General features: G+C 38.6%; 2 protein-coding genes across 3 annotated transcripts in view; both read left to right on the top strand.

Annotated features, from left to right (window-relative positions):
* Positions 1-14,764, top strand: part of LOC308356903 (uncharacterized protein) — a gene marked incomplete at both ends in the record, with an annotated part of 118,596 nt that extends 103,832 nt beyond the window's left edge. The window contains 2 exons of one of the 2 annotated variants that reach the window (XM_080826281.1): positions 3,078-3,248; positions 13,859-14,764. In XM_080826281.1, coding sequence (XP_080682407.1) covers positions 3,078-3,248; positions 13,859-14,293 — 606 coding nt within the window. Of the gene's footprint in view, positions 3,249-3,322; positions 4,287-13,858 lie in introns of those variants that run through there. The other variant, XM_080826283.1, reaches the window with a different exon arrangement.
* A 7,155-nt stretch (positions 14,765-21,919) lies between these two features.
* LOC308357179 (keratin-associated protein 2-3-like) lies at positions 21,920-22,698 on the top strand (the record flags this gene model as incomplete). Its single annotated transcript, XM_080826648.1, has 1 exon — positions 21,920-22,698. One exon carries the CDS (start codon positions 21,920-21,922, stop codon positions 22,400-22,402), a length of 483 nt encoding a protein of 160 aa, XP_080682774.1. The 3' UTR covers positions 22,403-22,698.
* Between the last annotated feature and the right edge of the window lie 3 nt (positions 22,699-22,701).

The following is a 22,701-nucleotide window of genomic DNA, read 5'->3' as shown; positions in this document are numbered from 1 at the left end:
AAGAAAGATCTATTATATGATCTCCCAAGTGGAGATGCAATGTGGGGGGTTTGGGGGTTAGGAAAAGAATAAATGAAACAAGATGGGATCGGGAGGGAGACAAACCATAAGAGACTCTTAATCTCACAAAACAAACTGAGGGTTGCCAGGGGGAGGGGTGTAAGGAGAGAGTGGTTGGGTTATGGACATTGGGGAGGGTATGTGCTATGGTGAGTGCTGTGAAGTGTGTAAACCTGGCGATTCATAGACCTGTACCCCTGGGGCTAATAATACATTATATGTTTATAAAAAATAAAAAAAATTATTTAAAAAAACTAACACACTGTATGAAGAGAGACCATATGAAGAAAAATTAATAAGAATAGGAAATAACTACACATAATTAATAAGGCAGATCTTGCAGATATGGATCAAATTCATGACCCTCAGGTAAAAAAGATACCTCTTGTTTTCAAGTGCACAATATTATTTTAATCATGAAAGCCTGAAAACAACACCAATGTCCATCAATAAGGGGCTGGATAAATAAATCATATTATGGCAACAGACCAGGACACTTTGTGGCTAAAAATGAAATGAAGAATATCTGAACTATACAACTGTGAAATAACATAACTCTGGGATAAATTGTTAAGTGAAGCAAAGCAAATTGGCGTAAAGTGTATCTCGTGTACAACCATTTATCTAAGAAACAAAGGAGATACAACTAGGCAAATGCAAACACTTACATTTAAAATAGCAGTGGAGGGGGGGCACCTGGGTGGCTCTGTGAGTTAAAGACTTTGCCTTCAGTTCAGGTCATGATCCCAGGGTCCTGGGATTGAGCCTCGCATCGGGCTCTCTGCTCGGCAGGGAGCCTGCTTCCTCCTCTCTCTCTCTCTCTGCCTGCCTCTCTGCCTTCTTGTGATCTCTGTCTGTCAAATAAATAAATAAAATCTTTTTAAAATTTTTTTAAAAATAGCAGTGGGAGGGAAAACCTTACATTATAAAAATGATTCTCTGTGGGGGAAGGAAGAAATAGAAATAACAACACTTCCTTAAACATGCCTTAATTTGTTGAATTTATTTTGGGACTACAAATACTTTCCATAATTGCAAAACAACATTTAAATTTTAAAGAGGGATTCCCAGAAACTATTTTTTTTAAAAAGCCACTGACGATGTGCTCTGTTCCATGCATGATGAAAATACTATAAGTTTCAAGCATTCACCTCAGGTGTCTCCATCCACATGGAGACAGACAATCACATTCAGGTTACAATAGATGTGCGGAATCTGAGTGCTCCACAATGTGATATCAAACATATAGGAGGAACAGATGAAGTTTAGAAAAGAAGAAGAAATGTCTAAGAAAACATAATGGAGGATGAAGCGCTCTGGGCTGGAATTTAAAGAGAGAATAAGGAATTGCTGATTTTTTAAAAGATTTTATTTATTTATTTGACAGACAAAGATCACAAGTAGGCAGAGAGGCAGGCAGAGAGAGGAAGGGAAGCAGGCTTGATGTGGGGCTTGATCCCGGGACCCTGGGATCATGACCTGAGCTGAAGGCAGAGGTTTTAACCCATTGAGCCACCCAGGCACCCTGGAATTGCTGATTTGAAGTGGGAGAATGAACTTTCTAGGGAAATTTAACAGCAAAATCAAAGGTATACACTTCATAAGACTCAGCAACCTAACACATCTCTATGTGAACTCTTAGAGAATAATGAGTACTTCATGGGTTCTTTAAGAAAAAAAATCAAAAAAGTAATTACAAAGCATTCAGAAGACTATCTGGCACGCGGCAAGCACTCATAAACAGTATCTGTAATATCTCATTTCTCACTGTAGTTAAATAAGCCTTAAATACGTAATGCTTGTTTTTGACACTAATTCTTCAATGCTTGGAATATTTGCCCAAATCTTGTCTTCCAATATACCATAGTTAAGTGCCCATACAAACAGCAAGGCTTATCTGTTTATATCTTCTTTAAGCAGAATGACTTGAATTTGAATTATGGAAAGAACACAAGAAAAAGATGCTTTAAATAAAACTTTATTTATAATGCAGAATCTATCACATATGTTGGCCAATCAAAAGAAAGATCAAACCTGCTCACCTTTACCATACTATATGTGAAGGTTCCTGAAGGAAAAAGTTCATTTCTGAAAACTGTTCTTTCATCAAAAAGGAATGAGTCAAAGCTATATCTTGAGGAGGAGTCATTACAATGAGTTTAGATACTGTGATGCCCTGACTCTCCAATCATCCAGGAAATACAGTCCAATCCTCCCATTATTTGTAGACAAGTAACCCCAGTGATGAGTCTTTCTTCCTATTTCCTTATCAGTACTCCACCTGACACTAGAATGCATTTTCCACTTTGACCAAAAGAGAGAGAGACTTGACACTGTAAAAGCCATCCTCAAAATATGATCATGGAAAAAGAGGAATTAAATCCTTGATCATATTTTGAGGATTATTATCACAATGACAGTCTCTCTCTTTTTGGGGGGGGGGCAAAGTGGAAAAGTGCTACTGTCAGGTGGGGTGCTGATAAGGAAATAGGAGGATACTCATCACTAGGTGAAACAGGTGATAGGAATTAAGGAGTGCACTTGTAATGAGCACTGGATGATGTATGGAATTGCTAAATCACTATATCATACACCAGAAACTAATGTAACACCGTATGTTAACTATACTTGAATTAAAATATGACCACTGGAGTCATACACAAAAATGGGACACATGGAAAAAGTCAATAATAGAATATTATATGACAGTTCCAACATATAAGATACAATATACAGAAAAATATGCAAATATGGTTCAGTGAATCACAATGGAGCAGAAACGGGGAAATAATGTTTTTCCTCAGATATTGGCATATTTAACTTAATAAACATAATTATTAACTTGTAACACTAATTGTTTCCTGGTAGGAAAAACAAGAATGCTCCTTGTGGTAACATCAGCTACTCAGCAGAGTATAAAAGGGGACAGAGGTGAGGAGACTTTCAAACTCAAGAAACCACTCTTCTGGAAACCCACTTATACCCACTTGTGGAACCCTACTCCTCCCACTGACACCATGGTCAACTCCTGTTGTGGCTCCGTCTGCTCAAACCAGAGCTGTGGCCAAGAGACCTGCTGCCGCCCCAGCTGCTGCCAGACCACCTGCTGCAGGACCACCTGCTGCCGCCCCACCTGCTGTGTGTCCAGCTGCTGCCAGCCCTCCTGCTGTGGTTCCAGCTGCTGTGGCTCCAGCTGCTGCAGGCCCAGCTGCTGCACCTCTAGCTGCTGCCGCCCCACCTGCTGCCAGACCACCTGCTGTAGGACCACCTGCTGCCGCCCCAGCTGCTGTGTGTCCAGCTGCTGCCAGCCCTCCTGTTGTGGCTCCAGCTGCTGCAGGCCTAGCTGCTGCATTTCCAGCTGCTGCCGCCCCTCCTGCTGTGGATCCAGCTGTGGTGGCTCCAGCTGCTGTGGCTCTAGCTGCTGCCGCCCCTCCTGCTGCATTTCTAGCTGCTGCCGCCCCTCCTGCTGTGGCTCCAGCTGCTGTGGCTCCAGCTGCTGCCGCCCCTCCTGCTGCTGCCCCTCCTGCTGCCTGCGCCCAGTCTGTGGCCAGGTCTCCCGCCACACCACCTGCTACCGCCCCACCTGTGTCATCTCCACCTGCCCCCGCCCCATGTGCTGTGCCTCCTCTTGCTGCTGAGCTCCCTGCCCTCTGACTACCATCTCTGCTTACCTCTACCCCCCAGATGTAGACTCCTTTTGTGCGGACCCTTTTTGTGCTGACCTTTAGGACACATGAAATGGGGTTAATGTTGCTCAACTGAGTTTGGTCTCATTATTCTAATGAGCCCGTCGGTGTCCCACTAACACTATGAGCATATTCTGGCCTCAGTAAATTCTACTTGTGGACCTCTCCTTTCATCCAAATATGAATTTTTTTACAACATACCAACTGTTGTATTGACCAATTCTCCCAAATTCTCCTTAATTTTGAGGCACCAACTCATCAAGCTCAAGGGGCTGAAGTTTGATTGCGGTATTTCTACATTACAGATTTTATAGTCTCTCTTAATTGTCCAGTGGATTCTCTTATAATTCTTAATCCCCAAATTTTCTTATGTTATAACTCTATGCCAAAATAAAACAACACTTTCCTGTACAAAAATTCAGTGTGATAGTACTCTTCTTTAAGATTTATAATGCAGTCACTGGGTATTATATAAGACTGATGAGTCACTGACTTCTACCTCTGAAACCAAAAATATATTATATGTTAATTAACTGAATTTGGATTAAAAAATAAAATAAAATAATAAAAAATAAATTTAAAAAAAGTTTTTAATGCAGTTTGGACAACTATATTTTACCTATACATGTAGGGCAGACAACATGGCTTTGTCAATTTTTCAATAGAGGGAGAGCCCAATTTAGTCACAGCTTCAGTTTTACTGGCAGTCTCTTAAGTTCTTAGATATTCTTGGGAAATCATGGATAAAAATCGGAGAGAATTTTTTTGGAAAACCTGTAAGAAATTAATCCTCCATGGGACATGTTTTCCATACTACATAACTGTGAAAGCAGTTAATAGTAATTATAAGGAAAATGAAACTGAATGTAGCTGGGAGGAATTGATGATTTGGGGAAAACATAACGAAAGGCTGAGGTTGATAAATCAGATATTAAAGGACAGACGTAAAAGTCAGAGGTTTCACTGGCAGCATAGAAATGGAATCTCCTAAAGGTTAAATAAAACTGAGGACCAAGGCTAGGACTTCATCAGAGGAGGAGCAGAGCTCCAGAGGTGGGTGTTCATTCAGCCTGGGTAGTTCTGCCATGCCAAGGTCAGGGCCCTAGTTGGGAGAGAAGGAGACCCTGAGATATAAGATGGAGACATCTGGATTGAAGCACTTGAAGATCTTGAGTTCCCAAATTTCCCTGAACCCTCTGGGCTTGCAAAAGTGATCGGATTTCCTTGTTGACATTTAGCGCCACCTCCACTCTTGAAGATGATACAGAAGCTTCAGTGCTGGAAAACAGGCAATACAAGCTCTCTTCACTACTCTCACCTCACTTTGTCACAGACCAATAACTATGGCTAAGTTACAAAACTAACCCAGAGAATGGCTGAACGTGTTAATGGGAGACTATATCCCACAAGATTTTTAAAGTCTGCTTCATAGATAGTGGTATGGTTTTCCATCAGGAGGCTCATATTGTCCAGTTGTCTCTTTTTTTTTTTTATATTACCAGCTGTTGGTGATCATCATCTAGGACCATTATTTCATTTAGGCATAGCAAAATCATGATATTGCAATTCTATTGTTGCTCTGCCTGCCATTTATTAGCTGGGATAATTCCATACAGAGAAACTTCCCCATATCGACATTTAGTAATCTACATGTATAGGAAAGGCAAAATAAACGTTTGATTCTTCCCTTTTATTTACCAGTTTGCATACTCCAAGAGTGATGTAAGAGTTTGTTGTTTTTTTAAATTTTGCATTAATATGAACTCATATATTTCAATATACCTGATGGTGAATCAGTCCATTCCAGTTCATATCCCTCTATTGATCCTCAAATAAGCAACTTCAAGTTGGCCTCCAAGACCTAGTAATCTTTTAAAATTCCTCTTTTTCATATAACAGGATATTACAGACTTGTTTGTACACTTCCTTCCCCAGACTTCTAATCAACAATTTCTCTGAGGACCCCCAGTTCCTTTCAGGAGGAAACAGTATTTGAGACCATAAATTGAAATATCGCATGGAGCACTGGGTGTGGTGCATAAACAATGAATTCTGTTACACTGAAAAGAAATTTAAAAAAAAAGAAATATGCAGGTGTTCATTACTAGTAAATCACTTTGTTTTAGCTTATTCAACATTCACAACTAGAAAATATGTATTTAAATGGTAAACCATGTCATGAGTTTCTACTGAGAACTATAGGGCTTTTACTAAACCTCATATATCTTACTTATAACTCTCATTTCTCCTCTGCCAAAAATGTCTCAATGACACCAATGTATTTACTCGTTTTCTTTATTCTATATTCTATATTCTATACGTTCTATATGTCCTATATATATTCTATATTCTATATGTTCTGTATATTCTATATGTTTGTCCAACAGTCTCAGAATAACATTACCAATACTAACAACAACTAACAACAATATGGATATTGAAAACAAGACTGTTTTTCAGTTGTTCTATTTATTTTTGATCTTCAAATAGTTGCTTTTTATGCCTGGATATACAGTTACATTCTTTTATTATTGTTGTTGTTTTAATGATTTTGAGATTTCAAAAACTTTAATTTTGTTTTATAACCATGTAAAATATTGACATGAGTCCAAAGTCAAACCTACAGAACAAGGTATATCCCAAAAATTTAGCTTTTATCCTCTGTTTCTCCACTCTATCTCCTCTACCTTCTCTGATACTTCCATTATTTTTTGTTTTCTTCTCAGTTTTATTAAGGTACAACTGACATACAAAAATTGCACTTACTTTAAGCATATAATTTGATGTTTTGATATATACAGTTGAAATCAACACCACGTCAAGGTAATGAACATCTATCACCCCCTTTATAATTCCTTCTCATTCCCTACCTCCAGTCAACTACCAATCCACTGTCACTATAAATTTGTTTCCATTTTCTAGAATTTAATGGAATCCTACTATTGTGTACTCTACCTTGCCTTTTCACTCAGCATAATTATATTGAAATTCATGTTGTCATGTGTATCACTAGTTCATTTCTCTTTTTTTCAGCTTATTTTTCTATATTTTCCAAGTTCATGTTTTACTTTAATCCATTCCTCTGTCTCTCCCATGCACATGTGTGTGCCATGCTCTCTCAAAAATATGGAACACTTCGTGAATTTGTGTGTCATCTTTGCACAGGGGCCATGATAATCCTCTCTGTATTGTTCCAACTTTAGTATATGCGGGACCCAAGTGAGCACTAGTGCATTTCTTTTTATGACTCAAAAGACTTCCACAGTATGGACACATGACATTTGTTTATCTGTTCACCTGCTGGTAGACACTTGAGTGGTTCCCAGATTTTTTATATTACAAATAGTCCCCATGAACATTTGTGAATAAGTCTTGGATATATCATTTTAACTTTTTTTTTAATTTTAATTCCAGTATAGTTAACATGTACTGTTATATTAGTTTCAGGTGTACAATATAGTGATTCAGCAATTCCATATATTACTCAGTGCTCATCAAGGTAAGTGTACTCTTAATCCTCTTCACTTAGTTCACCCATCCACCTACCCACCTCCTCTCTGGTAACTATCTGTTCTCTGTGGTGAAGAGTATCTTTTTTGGGTTCCCTCTCCCCCCTACCTTTGTTCATATGATTTCTCTCAGGTAAATACTTTGGGGTGGAATGGCTAGGTCATATCATAGGTGTATCTTTAACTCTTTAAAAAACTGTCAAACTGTTTTACAAGGGGATTGTGCCATTTTAGGTTCTTTCCTTGTATGAAAGTTCCAATGGTTTCATATTTTCACCAACACTTCGTAAGGTCAATCTTGTTAATGTCAACCATTGTGTATGGTGTTATCTCATTGTGGTTTTAATGTGAATTTTCCTAATGATTAATGATGTTAAACATCTTTTCATGGGTTGACTTTCCACCTGTGTTTTTACTTTGATGAAGGTCTATTCAAATCTGTTGCCCATTTTTGTTGGATTGCTTCTCTTCTTATTGAGTGGTAAGAATTCTTTATATGTTCTATATACAAATCCTTGTGAGATGTATGTTAAGTATTTTCTTGCCTTTTAATTTCCTAAACAGTATCTTTTTTAAAATTTCTATTTTAATTTCAGGTGGCTAAAATAGTGTTATATTAATTTCTGATGTATAACAGTGATTCAACAATTCCATACATCACCCTGCACTCACCACAACAAGTGAATTCCTTAAACCCCTTCACCTATTTCACCCATCACCCACCCTCTGGTAACCATCAGTTTGTTTTCTATAGTTAGGAGCCTGATTCTTTTTTATTTTTATTTTTTTATAAACATATAATATATTTTTAGACCCAGGGGTATAGGTCTGTGAATCACCAGGTTTACACACTTCACAGCACTCACCATAGCACCTACCCTCCCCAATGTCCATAACCCCACCACCCTCTCCCTACACCCCTCCCCCAGGCCACCCTCAGTTTGTTTTGTGAGATTAAGGGTCTCTTACGGTTGTTTCCTCCCAATCCCATCTTGTTTCATTTATTCTTTTCCTAACCCCCAAACCCCCCACATTGCATCTCCACTTCCTCATATCAGGGAGATCATATGATAGTTGTCTTTCTCTGATTGACTTATTTCACTCAGCATAATACCCTCTAGTTCCATCCACATCGTTGCAAATGGCAAGATTTCATTTCTTTAATGGCTGCATAGCATTCCATTGCATATATATACCACCTCTTCTTTATCCATTCATCTGTTGATGGACATCTAGGTTCTTTCCATAGTTTGGCTATTGTGGACATTGCTGTTATAAACATTCGGGTGCACGTGCCCCTTCGGATCACTAAATTTGTATCTTTAGGGTAAATACCCAGTAGTGCAATTGCTGGGTCATAGGGTAGCTCTATTTTCAACTTTTTGAGGAACCTCCATGCTGTTTTCCAGAGTGGCTGCACCAGCTTGCATTCCTACCAACAGTGTAGGAGGGTTCCCCTTTCTCCACATAGGAGTCTGATTCTTGGTTGGTTTCTCTCTATATATATTTTTCCCCTTTGCTCATGTGTTTTGTTTCTTAAATTCTACATATGAGTGAAATAATATGGTATTTGTCTTTCTCTGACTGACTGACTCGCTTAGCATTATACTCTCTAGCTCCATCCATATCATTGCCAATGGCAAGATTTCATTTCCCTCTGTAGCTGAATACTTTTCCATTGGCAATAGAAACCCCATTTTCTTTATTCATCCATCTGTAGGTGGACATTTGGAGACTCAGGCTCCCATCCAAGAGCTACCGTCAGTCACACTGCTATAAACACAAGGATGTGCGTATCCCTTCGAATTCATGTTTTGGTATTTGGGGAGGGTAGGGAAGATCCAGCAGCGCAATTACTGGATCATATGGTAGTTCTACTTAAGCTTTTTGAGGAAACTCCATACTGTTTTCCACAGTAGAAGCACCCCCTCCAATGTCTGCATTCCCACCAATAGCGTGGGAGGCTTCCCCTTTCTCCACTTCCTTACCAACACCTGTTGTTTCTTCTGTTGTTGATTGTAGCCATGCTGACAGGTGTGAGGTGCTATCTCACTATAATTTTGATTTGCATTTCCCTGATGGTAAATAATGATGAGCATCTATATGCCATCTTTGGAGAAATGTCTGTTCATGTCCTCTGCCCATTTTTTAATTGGGTTATTTGCTTTTTGGGTGTTGAGTTTTATAAGTTGTTCATATATTTTGGATACTAATTCTTTATCAAACACATCATTTGCAACAATCGTCTCCCATTCAGTTGGTTGCTTTTTAGTTTTGTTGATCATTTCCTTCACTGTGCATAAGCTTTTTATTTTAATGTACTCTCAATAGTTCATTTTTGCTTTTATTTCCTTTGCCTCAGGAGACAAATCTAGAAAAAAGTTGCTACAGCCAATATCAAAGAGGTTACTGCATAAACAGTATCTTTTGAAAAGTAATTTTTATTTTGATGGAATCCAACTACTTGATTGTTCTGGAATGCAATTAAGTTGATTTAACAGTCTGATCCTTTCAAGACTTGCTTATAAACTGATGGTGGGATTAGAGCAGCCCTTACTCTAGGGAAAAATTTGCCTCACTCCTGAGGCAATACTATTCTAAGTCCTTTAACCAATGACCCATGAATTACAAGGTTTTTCACTCTGGCTCATGGGAACATATACTGTTTCTGGCCTTTTGTCAGCTCCAAGGATTGTTCTCTTTGTTTTTTATGGATAGGGTGGGGCAGGGCAGATTTTTTTCTGCCCTTGGGTAGTTTCTTCATGCACATGCACTCATAAGTACTCAGCTGAAGATGCAGGTGGACCATCTGCAGACCTCTGGGGTTCTCTGTACAACTCTTTCCTCTCTGATACCCTATCCTGTGAATTGCAGTTGACTTGGCCACCTCCATGCCAGCTCTGTCTCCTCAAGTCAGGAGGATTACCAGGCTCTACCTGGTTCTCTCTCCCAGAGCTGCACACCCCCAGAAACTCTCTTCAAGAAATAAACCAAGACGAGGCACCTGGGTGGCTCAGTGGGTTAAAGCCTCTGTCTTTGGCTCAGGTCATGATCCCAGGGTCCTGGGATCAAGCCCCGCATCGGGCTCTCTACTCAGCGGGGAGCCTGCTTCCTCCTCTCTCTCTGTCTGCCTCTCTGCCTACTTGTGATCTCTATCTGTCAAATAAATAAATTAATTTAAAAAAAAAAGAAATAAACCGAGGCAATTCTATGGATTACCTCATTTGTTTCCCTTCTCTAAGGCACCAGTGTTCTGACCTGATAGCCAATGTCTAAAAACCACAGTTTCATTTATTTTGTCTGTTTTTTTAGTTGCTTCAGGCAGAAGTGTAAATCTAGTCCCTAAGACTCCTCAGCAGGAATTTTAAATCCCTTTTTTGTTTTTGTTTTGTTTCCTCTGCTCTTTCTCTGTTCTTCCATTATTTAAAAAATTCATGTAATATAAGCAAATAGATTTTCTATATGTGTTCCCTTATTTTTTTTCTACCTGCAGTGTTTATTTTTTTCCAAATTTTCATTTAAATTCTAGTTAGTTAACATGTAGTATAATATTGGTTTCAGGAGTAGAACTTAGTGATTCATCACTTACATAGAACACCCAGGGCTCATCATAACTAGCGCACTCCTTAATCCCCTTCACCCATCTAGCCCATCCCCCACCCACATCCCTCCCTTTTTTGTTTAGACACATTATAGAATGTTGTGGACACTTTGCTCCAACTACTTTATCATCTCTTAACAATATACTGGAGATTACTTCATAGTAGCATATAAAGATACTCTTTATTCCTTTTTTACAGCTGAATAGTACTCCATCATGGAGATACAACAGAGCTCATTCACCACCACACTACTGAAGGACACCCAGGTTGTGTCTAGCTCTTGTTATTGTTTTGTTTTTACAAATAGCAGTACCATGAGTAATCTTGCATAACATCTTTTCATAGTTTTGCCTGAGTACCTTGACAATTTATAGAATTGGGATACCGGAGTCAAAGAATAATGCTGCGAATTATTGTCAAATCTTCATAAGAAAGGTATGAGCATGCCTATTTCCACAGAATCTTCCTATTAGAGAATACTGTGAAATTTTGAATTTTTGACGTCTCACAGGTGAGAAGTGGTATCCTATATAATTTCATTTCCATTCTTATGTGTGAGACTAGACATCTTTCTATAATGGAGAATGATCTGAATCTCATTTTCCCATCAGGTTTTTCCTCTTCTCCAGTATAATTTTAGAAGTGCTTTATAAATTAACATCACTGGCTCTTTGTCTTTGGTATAAATTGCAGGTATTTTTTTTTTCATTTAGTCATTTGTCTTTTTACTTTGTTTCTGGTGAGATTTTAAACTATATTTTCCTTATTACAAATAATTATCTTTTCACTATCTGAATTTAATTGTAAAATATATGTGTATACAATTGAAAAAATATTAAATTATGAGTCCTCTTTAATGATGAGGTCTCCTGTTACCTCTACTGCCCCATTTTGTAAGTGATCTTGGTTGACTCTCTTTGAAGTGCTATTGATTGCATCACTATCCTCCTTACTACTCCCATTGCCACCAACCTAGATAGGCATTAATCTCTCATCCTTAGCCTACAGCCACCACCTAAACTTTCCTCCTACTTCCCATTACTCCTCCATCCCCAGGCAAATAATATTTTAAAAGCCTAGATGTTCTCTCACACCTTTCTCCCAACTGTGTGATGATACAGTTTCTTTGTATAAATTCAAGAATATCTTTACATATAAATTCAAGAATATCTTTACATTCTCCTCATTTTAGCAGTGGACTATTATTTGTCTTTACTATCCTATACATACCAACCAGACAAGTCATTTACTCCACAAGAGGCCAAAATAAACCCCCATTCAATTATATCCCCACTGTCTGAATGTTTTTCTTTTTTCCATCCATCTAGATTAGCTATAGTATGATAAAGGGTGAGTAAATGCCTTGTTTTCAGTAAATTCCACATTCACTCAACAAACATTCATTCAGAGCAATTGTTAGGCACCCTGTTAATATATATGAATAAGCCAATCTCTGACCTCACGGGGTATATAGAAGGAATAGGGGGGAAAGAGATATAAACCAGTTACGGTAGAGTGTGATACCCTATATCACAGGTATCTTGGATTAAAAGGAAAAGAAGGATTCATTTTGAGTGTGGTAGATGTCAAGAAAGACATTAGAGATGAGTTGGTATCCAGACTAAACATTTATGTATGAGCAAGAGTTTGTGAATTGACAAGAGAGAAAGCATATTTAAACAAATGAAACAGTATGAGAAAGGACATGGAATTATTATTCCTCATACCCGTTTGAAACTTCTAAGAAAGAACCATCTTCTCTATTGACTATATGACTTCAATCTATCTGAACCTCAATTACCTCATGTCTGAAGAATTAAGAAAAATTGTGACCACCTCTTAGAGACCTTGCAAAGCATAAACAAGGTAACAATTAAAGACTCAGAAAATTCCTGACACACAATAGGCACTCAAAAATAGTAACTATTAGTATTATCTCATATTTCATAAGTGTACAGATTTAAATACATAATTGTTATTTATCATACTATGTTCTACACGCTTGCCAAACCCCTACATATGTGTCTTGTCTTATCCAATGCCTATAGAACACAGATTAAAGCTTAATCTTTTAGATCTCATTTATATCAAGCAAAATATCTTAAACATAACTTTTTGAGAGACAAAAGCTCAGAATACAAGAAAATATTCAATATGCATATTCTACTGGGTATGTTCATCAGCCAAAATAAGAGAAAAAATACTCCTTTATGATACCCTATTTCTGAAGAACATGTCCATAATAATTTAATAATTTTTTAAAAGACCTATTCATGCCAATGGGTTTTTTACTATTCAATAGCAGTGAATCATTGCATTATGACTTTCAAACTGAATAACTGAATAAGACAAAACAGATAGGAACTTCATTAAGATCCTTTATACCTTACTGGCCATCCATAAAATCTAAAGGAATTACCATATTCCCCACTGCACACAGGGACTGCCCCCCACCTCTAAGATGGCTCTTTCACCCTATTTTCCTACCAGCATTTTTATATGACTGGTTGTTAACCTCTTTAACAGCAGATTTAGTCATCATAAAATCCACTCTCAATGTAATATCCTGGAGTTAAATACATAAATGAAGATTTGATACTTGTGAAATCCAGTGAAACAATGCTATGGGATGGGACTTGTTTGGAAGACACAGCAGGCAAGGGAAGAGATATGGAAGCTGATTTACGTGGTTTTAACCAAACCAGATAGCTCACAGTACAACAGGAAAAGGAAATGGAGCCTTTTCTATATATAGGAATATTTACCAGATAAACATAATTATCTAATTTACTAAAGCTAACTGATTTTCTATTAGGATAAACAAGAAGAGTCCTGCACATGGTCATAGTAGCCCTCAGCAGGGTATAAAAGTGACAGAGGGCAGGGAAAGATCACACTTGAGAACTTCATTCTTCTGAAAACCCACCCAGAACCTCTAACCTCTAACATCATGGTCAACTCCTGTTGTGGCTCTGTCTGCTCTGACCAGGGCTGTGGCCAGGAGACCTGCTGCTGCCCCAGCTGTTGCCAGACGACCTGCTGTAGGACCACCTGCTGCCGCCCCAGCTGCTGCCAGCCCTCCTGTTGTGGCTCCAGCTGCTGCAGGCCCAGCTGCTGCATTTCCAGCTGCTGCCGCCCCTCCTGCTGTGGATCCAGCTGTGGTGGCTCCAGCTGCTGTGGCTCTAGCTGCTGCCGCCCCTCCTGCTGCATTTCTAGCTGCTGCCGCCCCTCCTGCTGCATTTCTAGCTGCTGCCGCCCCTCCTGCTGTGGCTCCAGCTGCTGTGGCTCCAGCTGCTGCCGCCCCTCCTGCTGCTGCCCCTCCTGCTGCCTGCGCCCAGTCTGTGGCCAGGTCTCCTGCCACACCACCTGCTATCGCCCCACCTGTGTCATCTCCACCTGCCCCCGCCCCATGTGCTGTGCCTCCTCTTGCTGCTGAGCTCCCTGCCCTCTGACTACCATCTCTGCTTACCTCTGCCCTACAGATGTAGACCCTTCTCCTTTTGTGCTGCACATTAGGACAGATAGAGTCTGGCTGACCTCATTCACAGGTTGAGCCTCATGATTCCAATGAACCCAACCCACTGACTCTGTGAGCACATTCTGGTTCATGTTAAGCTCTTCCATTATTATCTTTTCCTTTCAATACTGGTGCCAAATATGGATATTAATTTGTAATCCATCAGCTAAAAAATCATCCCTCTCCTCTAAATTTCTCTTTCTTACTTATCACTATGGAGTTCTAGATTATCCTTCCTAACAAAGTAAATATTATTTGTAATCCCTATGCAGTACTGACTTGATACCCTCTGACCTGGGATACCCTTGGACTTGGGGGTCCAGTTATATATTTCTAAAAGAGTGAATTTCTTATGTTTTTTTGCTTCTCTTATTTCTAATAAACTTTTCTATACACAAAAATTGATCGGCATTGTTCTCTATTGTATTCATGATCATTTTACTCAGTAACTAGGCAACTATATTTTACATGATGATACAGGAAGAACACTCATGTTGAAACCACTTTGAGAATAAATGCTATATCAAATATAGATAATTTAAGATACTGGAACAAAAGCAGTACATGTGCACATACACATTGGGACAGATTTAGTTCATGTCCTTACCTCTTATTTATAAATTTTAATTTTTATTGAGCTATAATTGACATATAACATTATATCCTTCAGGTATACACCATAATAATTTGATATTTGTATATGCTAAGAAATGATTACCACAATAAGTCTAGTTACTATCTGTCACCATACAAAGTTACAAAAATATTTTCCTTGTAAGGAAAACTTTAAAGATTTATTCTTTTAGCAACTTTCAGGTATGTGACACAGTAATATTGACTATAGTCACCATGCTAACATTACATCTCTATGACTTATTCATTTTACAACTGGAAGTGTACACCTCTTAAGCACCTTCAACCAGTTTCCACACCCTTTATCCCCACTGCCCTCTGGCAACAGCCAATCTGTTCTCTGCATCTATGAGTTTTGTTTTGTTTGTTCATTTGCTTAGACTCCACATGTAAATGAAATCATACAGTATTAGTCTTTGTCTGACTTATTTCACTTAGCATAATATCCTCGAGATCCATCTATGTTGTTGCAAATGGAAAGATTTCATTCTTTATGGCTGAATAAAATTTCATTGTGTATATATACCACATCTTCTTTATCTATTCATCCATTGATGTACACTTAGGTTGTTTCTGTATCTTGGCTATTGTAAATAATGCTGCAGTGAACATAGGGATGCATATTTTTTTAATTAATGTTTTCCTTTTCTTTGGATGAATACCCAGGAGTGAAATTGCTGAATTATATGGCAGTGCTATCTTTAATTTTTTGAGGAACCTCCATATTGTTTCACAGAATGGCTTCACCAATTTACATCTCTACCAATAATGCACAGGGTCCTCCTTCTTGAAGCCATGCTTTGGAATCACACATTAGGATATCCCCCTTCTATTATATCCTCACCAACCAGTAAACCCAATGTAGAAAGAAGGTTATAATGACAAATTTAAACATTAGTAACATATTTTTAAATGAAAAGCTTAGCAAAATTACATGAATAAAAAATGAAAAGTTTAATGAGATTATATAAACAAAGATTAAAAAACTAATGGAAAAATCTGGTAAAACTGGTCAAAGAGAGAGAAAGGGAGAGAAAGAAGATGACTGAAAGATAGACAAATAACATTATGTTTGTAAAGGGGAATACTCAGCTTCCAAAAGAGTAGAAATTTTTTAAAAACATACTAGAACATTACATATAAGTTTATACCAATATATTTGAAAATTATTATTGAATTGGTAATTCCAGAAGATATACAAAACATAAATAAGCCAATAACCATTAAAGAAACTATACCTAAGATGCAAAATCTATCCTTTACATATATTGATACTAAAAACCCAGACCCAATGTTGATTCATTAGTAAGTTGACTAAACCTTAAAGTTCTCTCCCACTCCAACTAGGAAAAAGAACAGAAGAAAGGAAAATCTTCCCATTTTTAGTAAAACAATAATATTAAAAACATACAAGAGCAATGTGATAAAGGAAAATTATAGGCCTATATTATTGAAGATCATAGATGCAAAATTCCCATAAATACTAGTAAATGAAATTTAGCAATATATAAAAAGAATAACACATCATAACCAACTACAGTTTCCTAGACATTCAGGAATGCTTCAAAATTAGAAAATATTTGAATAAGCTTGTTGATACTACTACATTAAAGGGGGAAAACTTCAGGATTATATCAATAGCTGTTATATCAATAATATATATTATATTCAATAATATATAAATGTATTATTCAGGGTTCTCCAGAGAAATAGAACCAATAGGAGATAGATAAATAGATATAGACACACGATCATATACATAAACCAACACACACACACACACATATACCCACTCTCCCTATATATATATAGATATAAAATAAATCCCTCTCTCTATATATATAGGTAGATAGAGATATAGATATAGATATAAGGATTTATTTTAAGGAATTGGCTTATGTGATTACAGACTTTGAGAAGTCCCAAGATCTGCACTCAATAAGCTGGAGACCCAGAAGAGCTGATGGTATAATTCCAATTTAAAAGCCAGCAGGCTCAAGACCCAAGAAGAACCAATGTTTCAGGAAAAGACTGATGTCAAGGGAGTCAGACAGGAGGAGTTCCTTTTAATCAAAGTGGGGAGACGTCAGCCTTTTTATTCTATTCAGACCTTAAGTTGATTGGATGAGGTCTACCCACATTGGAGAGGGCAATCTGCTTTATTCAGTCTACTGGTTTGAATATTAATCTTACCCAGAAACACTTTCACAGACATACCCAGAAGAATGTTTGTCCAAATGTCTGGGCATCCTATGGCCCAGTTAAGTTGACACATAAAATTGGCCATCACAACAGTCATTTACTATTTAAAATACTCAAAACAAAATAGGGCTAAAAGAGGACATTTTTATCCTAATGAATGTTATTTATTAAAACTTCATAGCAAACATAATAGTTAAGAAATGAAAAGTATTCTACTAAAGTTTAGAATAAGACAAGGATAACTCATATCACTCCCTATCATTCACTGTTGTATTTGAGATCCTAGCCAATGCAATCCAATTAGAAAAAAGTGTTATTAAAAAAAAAGTTGGTATTTGTAGACAATACTGTTGTCAACATAGGAAATCCAAGAAAACCCACAAACTTGTGCTAAAAAGAGTTCAGAGAAATCAGTATATAGAGTACTGACAAAAAAAAACAAAACCCAATAACATTTTTTTACCTTGCAAGAGTCAATTTGTAATTCTAATTTAATAGGAAGGAAGATTTCATTAAAAATAGCTACAAATATTATAAACTGCCTCAAAATAAGCCTTAAAAAGCTGTGTAACGTTTATGAAGAAAAGTTTGAAATATTCTTTGGAAATCTGTATGTAAATGAAGAGTTAATATCAGGTTTATTACTGGAAGGTTTAATACCACAAATATGTCAATTCTTCCTATTTGATTCAATAAATTTAATGCTATTCTGATCAAAATTCCAATGAGGTTCTTAAACAGAGTATGACTAACTGTTTCTAAATGCATATAGAAAAGAAAAGGTCCAAGATTAGCCAAAGGAATGCTGAAAAGGAAAGTAGAGGGATTTTTCCCCTATCAGACATATTTCTTCTCCCACCCTGTAGGCTGCCTTTTAGTTTTGCCCACTGTTTGCTTGGCTGTCCAGACACTTTTTGTTATGATGTAGTCCTGATAGATTATTTTTGCTTTATTGCCCTTGCCTCAGGAGACCTATCTAGAAAAAATTTGCTATGGCAAATGTCAAAGACATTCCTGCCTGTGCTGTCTTCTAAGATTTTTTATGGGTTTAGGTTCACACTCATTTTGAATTTATTTTTGTGTATAGTGTTTCTTTCTTCTGCATGTTGCTCTCCAATTTTCCCAACACCATTTGTTGAAGAAACTGTCTTTCTTGCATTGAATATTCTTTCCTGCTTTGTTGAATATTAATTGACCATACAGTTGTAAGCTCATTTCTGGATTTCCTAGTCTGTTCTATCGACCTATGTGTCTATTTTGTGCCAGTACCATAGTGTTTTGATTACTATAGGTTTGCAATATAACTTGAATCTGAAATTTTGATGTCTCCAGCTTTTCTTTTTCAAGATTGCTTTGGCTATTTGGGGTCCTTTGTGGTTCCATACAAATTTTGGGATTGCTTGTTCTAGATTTGTAAAAAATGCTACTGGTATTTTGATAGGGATTGCTTTAAATATGTAAATCAGGAAGTCCCTTTTTAAGTCAATGACATTTCCTGGTTGACCAGGAAGAGAAGGAGGAAGAGAAATAAAAGTTACTCAAATGAATGGAAATGCAGTGTACATCTAATTTGACTTTCTAAAAGTCTTTATCCAAGCTTTACAACAAAGATTCCCAAAATAATTGATTTGCTATTTTGACAGATTAGATTATTCTTCATTAATGTTTGCTCTCTTCCCCCTCCTGCCCCTTTGGGAGAAGTATCCTCTTCTCCCACTCTCCCACCCTGTGACTTGAACTTCACCATGTGACTTGCTTTGGCCAATGAGATGTTAGAGGACATGATCCACGCAAAGACTTAAAATATGCAGGACTGCATTGCTCCCATGTGCTTATGCCATCAGAACGAGGGTTTCCAATTAAAATACAGGACACCTCATCAAATTTTAATTTCAGATAAATAACAAATTTTTTTAATTTTTATTTATTTTTTAAATTTCTTTTCTTTGTTCCAGAATTCAGAATTCATTGTTTATGCACCATACTCAGTGCTCCATGCAATACGTGCCCTCCATAACAAACAAATTTTTAATGTAAGTTTGCCTCATGCATACTCAGACAAACTTATGCTGAAGATTTATTATGTTAAAGATAAATCCAGTTTTAATTTGGCACCTATATTTTTATTTGCTAAATCTGGCAACTCTAATTCAAAAGGAAGTCCCAAACCAACCCACTGCCAGAAGCCAAGACCAGCCTTAATCAGACAAAACACAACTGACCTGCAGACATATGACCAAGAAATAAATACTTGTTATTGTACATTCTGAGAGTTTGTGGTTGCTTGTTATGCATTACAGCTGATTAACTCAACCATAGTGGCAACAAGAAACTAGCTTGCATGTAATTCCAGCCACATTATTGAGAATTACTTAGTCTGCACCTGCACATGAAAAAACCAACAAATACTGTAAAGGAGCCAAGAGACAATCTTGCGATGAAGAGATTTAGAGAACTGAATATAATTCAAAACTATGATATCTTCCATGAATCACTGAAGCCAAAACAAAACTAATCCCCCCATGAAAACAATAAAAAGCTCTCCCGTTAAGCTCTAGGTACTAATTTTAGGACATCTGATTGGTGGTTTGCAAGCTCCTGGCACTTTCTTTCATTTAATGCTCACAGAAAGTAAGTGGCGTTGATGGAACAGGATGCTTTTTTTTCACCTCAAATCCAAAGGAAAAGTACATCTCTGCTCCACAAGTAAGAGGTAAATTTATGGAACTCATCACAAAGGGTAGAAATGGGGTGAAGTATAAATTAAAAAACAGTAAAAGAACAGTGTGGAGATTCCTCAAGAAATTAAAAATAGAGCTTCCCTATGACCCTGCAATTGCACTACTGGGTATTTACCCCAAAGATACAGATGTAGTGAAAAGAAGGGCCATCTGTACCCCAATGTTTATAGCAGCAATGGCCACGGTCGCCAAACTGTGGAAAGAACCAAGATGCCCTTCAATGGACGAATGGATAAGGAAGATGTGGTCCATATACACTATGGAGTATTATGCCTCCATCAGAAAGGATGAATACCCAACTTCTGTAGCAACATGGACAGGACTGGAAGAGATTATGCTGAGTGAAATAAGTCAAGCAGAGAGATTCAATTATCATATGGTTTCACTTATTTGTGGAGCATTACAAATAACATGGAGGACAAGGGGAGATGGAGAGGAGAAGGGAGTTGAGGGAAATTGGAAGGGGAGGTGAACCATGAGAGACTATGGACTCTGAAAAACAACCTGAGGGTTTTGAAGGGGCAGGGGGTGGGAGGTTGGGGGAACCAGGTGGTGGGTATTAGGGAGGGCACGGATTGCATGGAGCACTGGGTGTGGTGCAAAAACAATGAATACTGTTACGCTGTAAAGAAATAAAAAATAAAAAAACAAAAATATGAAGAACACTCTCCCAAAAAAAAAAATAAAAGAAATTAGACAAGCGTATTATCTCACAGTGCCACAATGTGTTACCAAAGGGAACCAATCTACACTTAGAACATCTCAGAACAGGCAACCCCCCACACCTCCACCCACCAGTAAGCCAAGCTCTGTTGATCCCTCCTCAGAGAGAAACCTCTGCACTGGTGCACATCTGACCCTGCAAACAAGTACTAGGGCCCTTTTGGATTATCTCTCATTGGAACAAGACACTTTTTCCTAACTTTTTTCCAGCATCACTTTTAATAATGCTTACTTAAGACTTGAGATAAAAAATGGGGGAATACTTGAGATGTTCTCTCTCCTGTCTGAAGACTATGGTCTACTGAACCTGATAAACATAAAACTCATAGTAGAGGCTGCTTACTGAGGAATGAGGAGACCAAGACCCCACTGTGTGACTATGGTGAACCCACACAACCTCTCCTTTAAGATGAGGGGATAGGTCTATATGTTCTCTACAGTCCCTTCCCAGAATCTACACATATAATGATTAATCCTGAATAAATTACAAAGATAAAAACTGCAACAGATCCTTGATGAAAATTTTACAGTCAAGGTAGAGTTTGGTCTGGAAGGAAGAGAGGGCATTACAGGTGAATGGGGGAGACAACAACCAGGGCAGAACAGCCCAGGCCCTATGAGGGAAGAGTGACTAAACCAGGGTGGCAGGGTTGCAGGATACAATGTGGTCCCTCCTCATCTGAAAACTACAAACCTGCCCCTCGGTGAATCATGAAAGGAGACATCCAGGAAACAGATGTCTACCGGCCTGCACAAGAGTGTTGCTATTAACCTGTTACTGTTAGGACCACAGGTGTAAATACGGCAAGTCACTGTTTGGGTGGTAATTATGTGAGTCTTTGAAGTCCAGCAATAAAATGCCGGCTAATGGGAAGAGTGAGTAGATACTATTCTAGTTTAGAAAACACACTCTTTTCTCTTCCATGAGTTAGGAATATTTCAAAGGAAAATTCATCAGAATTGAATCCAATGTCCATATTTGGTAAGAATAAACAATATGGAAAACAAAGGAATGTTTGTGGTTGTGTGCATAGATGCGTATAAGGTGAAGATTCAAAAAACATCATTTACTGAAAGCTAAATCCTCACTTAACTGGCCAGAAGATTAAGAAATGATCATGTGTCCTGGGGGTCATCAGCAGCTGGCCAGGGTATATAAAGGGCCCAGAGCAGGACAGAGACATTCACACCTGACAACACCCAAATCCTCTCACCAGTCCAACCCTAACCAACCCCAGACATCACCATGTCCGGCTCCTGCTGCGGCTCCTGCTGCTCCTCCTCAGGCTGTGGGGGAGGCTGCTGCCAGCCCTGCTGCTGCCGCGACCCCTGCTGCTGCCGCCCCGTGTCCTGCCAGACCACCGTGTGCCGCCCCGTGACCTGCACCTGCCGCTGCACGCGCCCCATCTGTGAGCCCTGCCGCTGCCCCGTCTGCTGTGACCCCTGTGGCCTGCAGGAGGGCTGCTGCCGCCCCATCAGCTGCTGCCCCACGTCCTGCACGACCGTGGCCTGCCACTACCCCGTATGCTGTGACCCCTGTGGCGTGCAGGAGGGCTGCTGCCGCCCCATCAGCTGCTGCCCCACATCCTGCACGGCCGTGGTCTGCCGCCCCTGCTGCTGGGCCTCCACCTGCTGCCAGCCCATCCTTGTGCAGGCGCCCTGCTGCCGCCCCCCCTGCTGCCAGCCTGCCCCCTGCCGCACCACCTGCAGGACCTCCCCCTGCTGCTGAGACTCCCACTATCCCCACAGAGCAACACACTGGAGCCTAAGCACCTATTCTGCATTTTAAGAAAGTAGAAAGAAAAATAGGTATTTTTCATAAGGTGACAATAGTCATTTTTACATCCTACCATTTGGATATACAAGCAGATGTCCACAACAGCAGAAGACACTATGAGTGGTAAATCTCTCTTCAAAACCCCTCAGAGTAGACTTTGCAAACCCATCCTTAACTCTGAGGACTGCTCAAACCCTCCCCGCCATCTTTTGTAAGGTGCTGCTTGCTTGTTTTCAATAAACTAAGTTTTC

Source organism: Martes martes, assembly GCF_963455335.1.
Source record: "Martes martes genome assembly, chromosome: 16".
Taxonomy (NCBI): domain Eukaryota; kingdom Metazoa; phylum Chordata; class Mammalia; order Carnivora; family Mustelidae; genus Martes; species Martes martes.
This window is presented reverse-complemented; position numbering and strand designations above follow the sequence as displayed.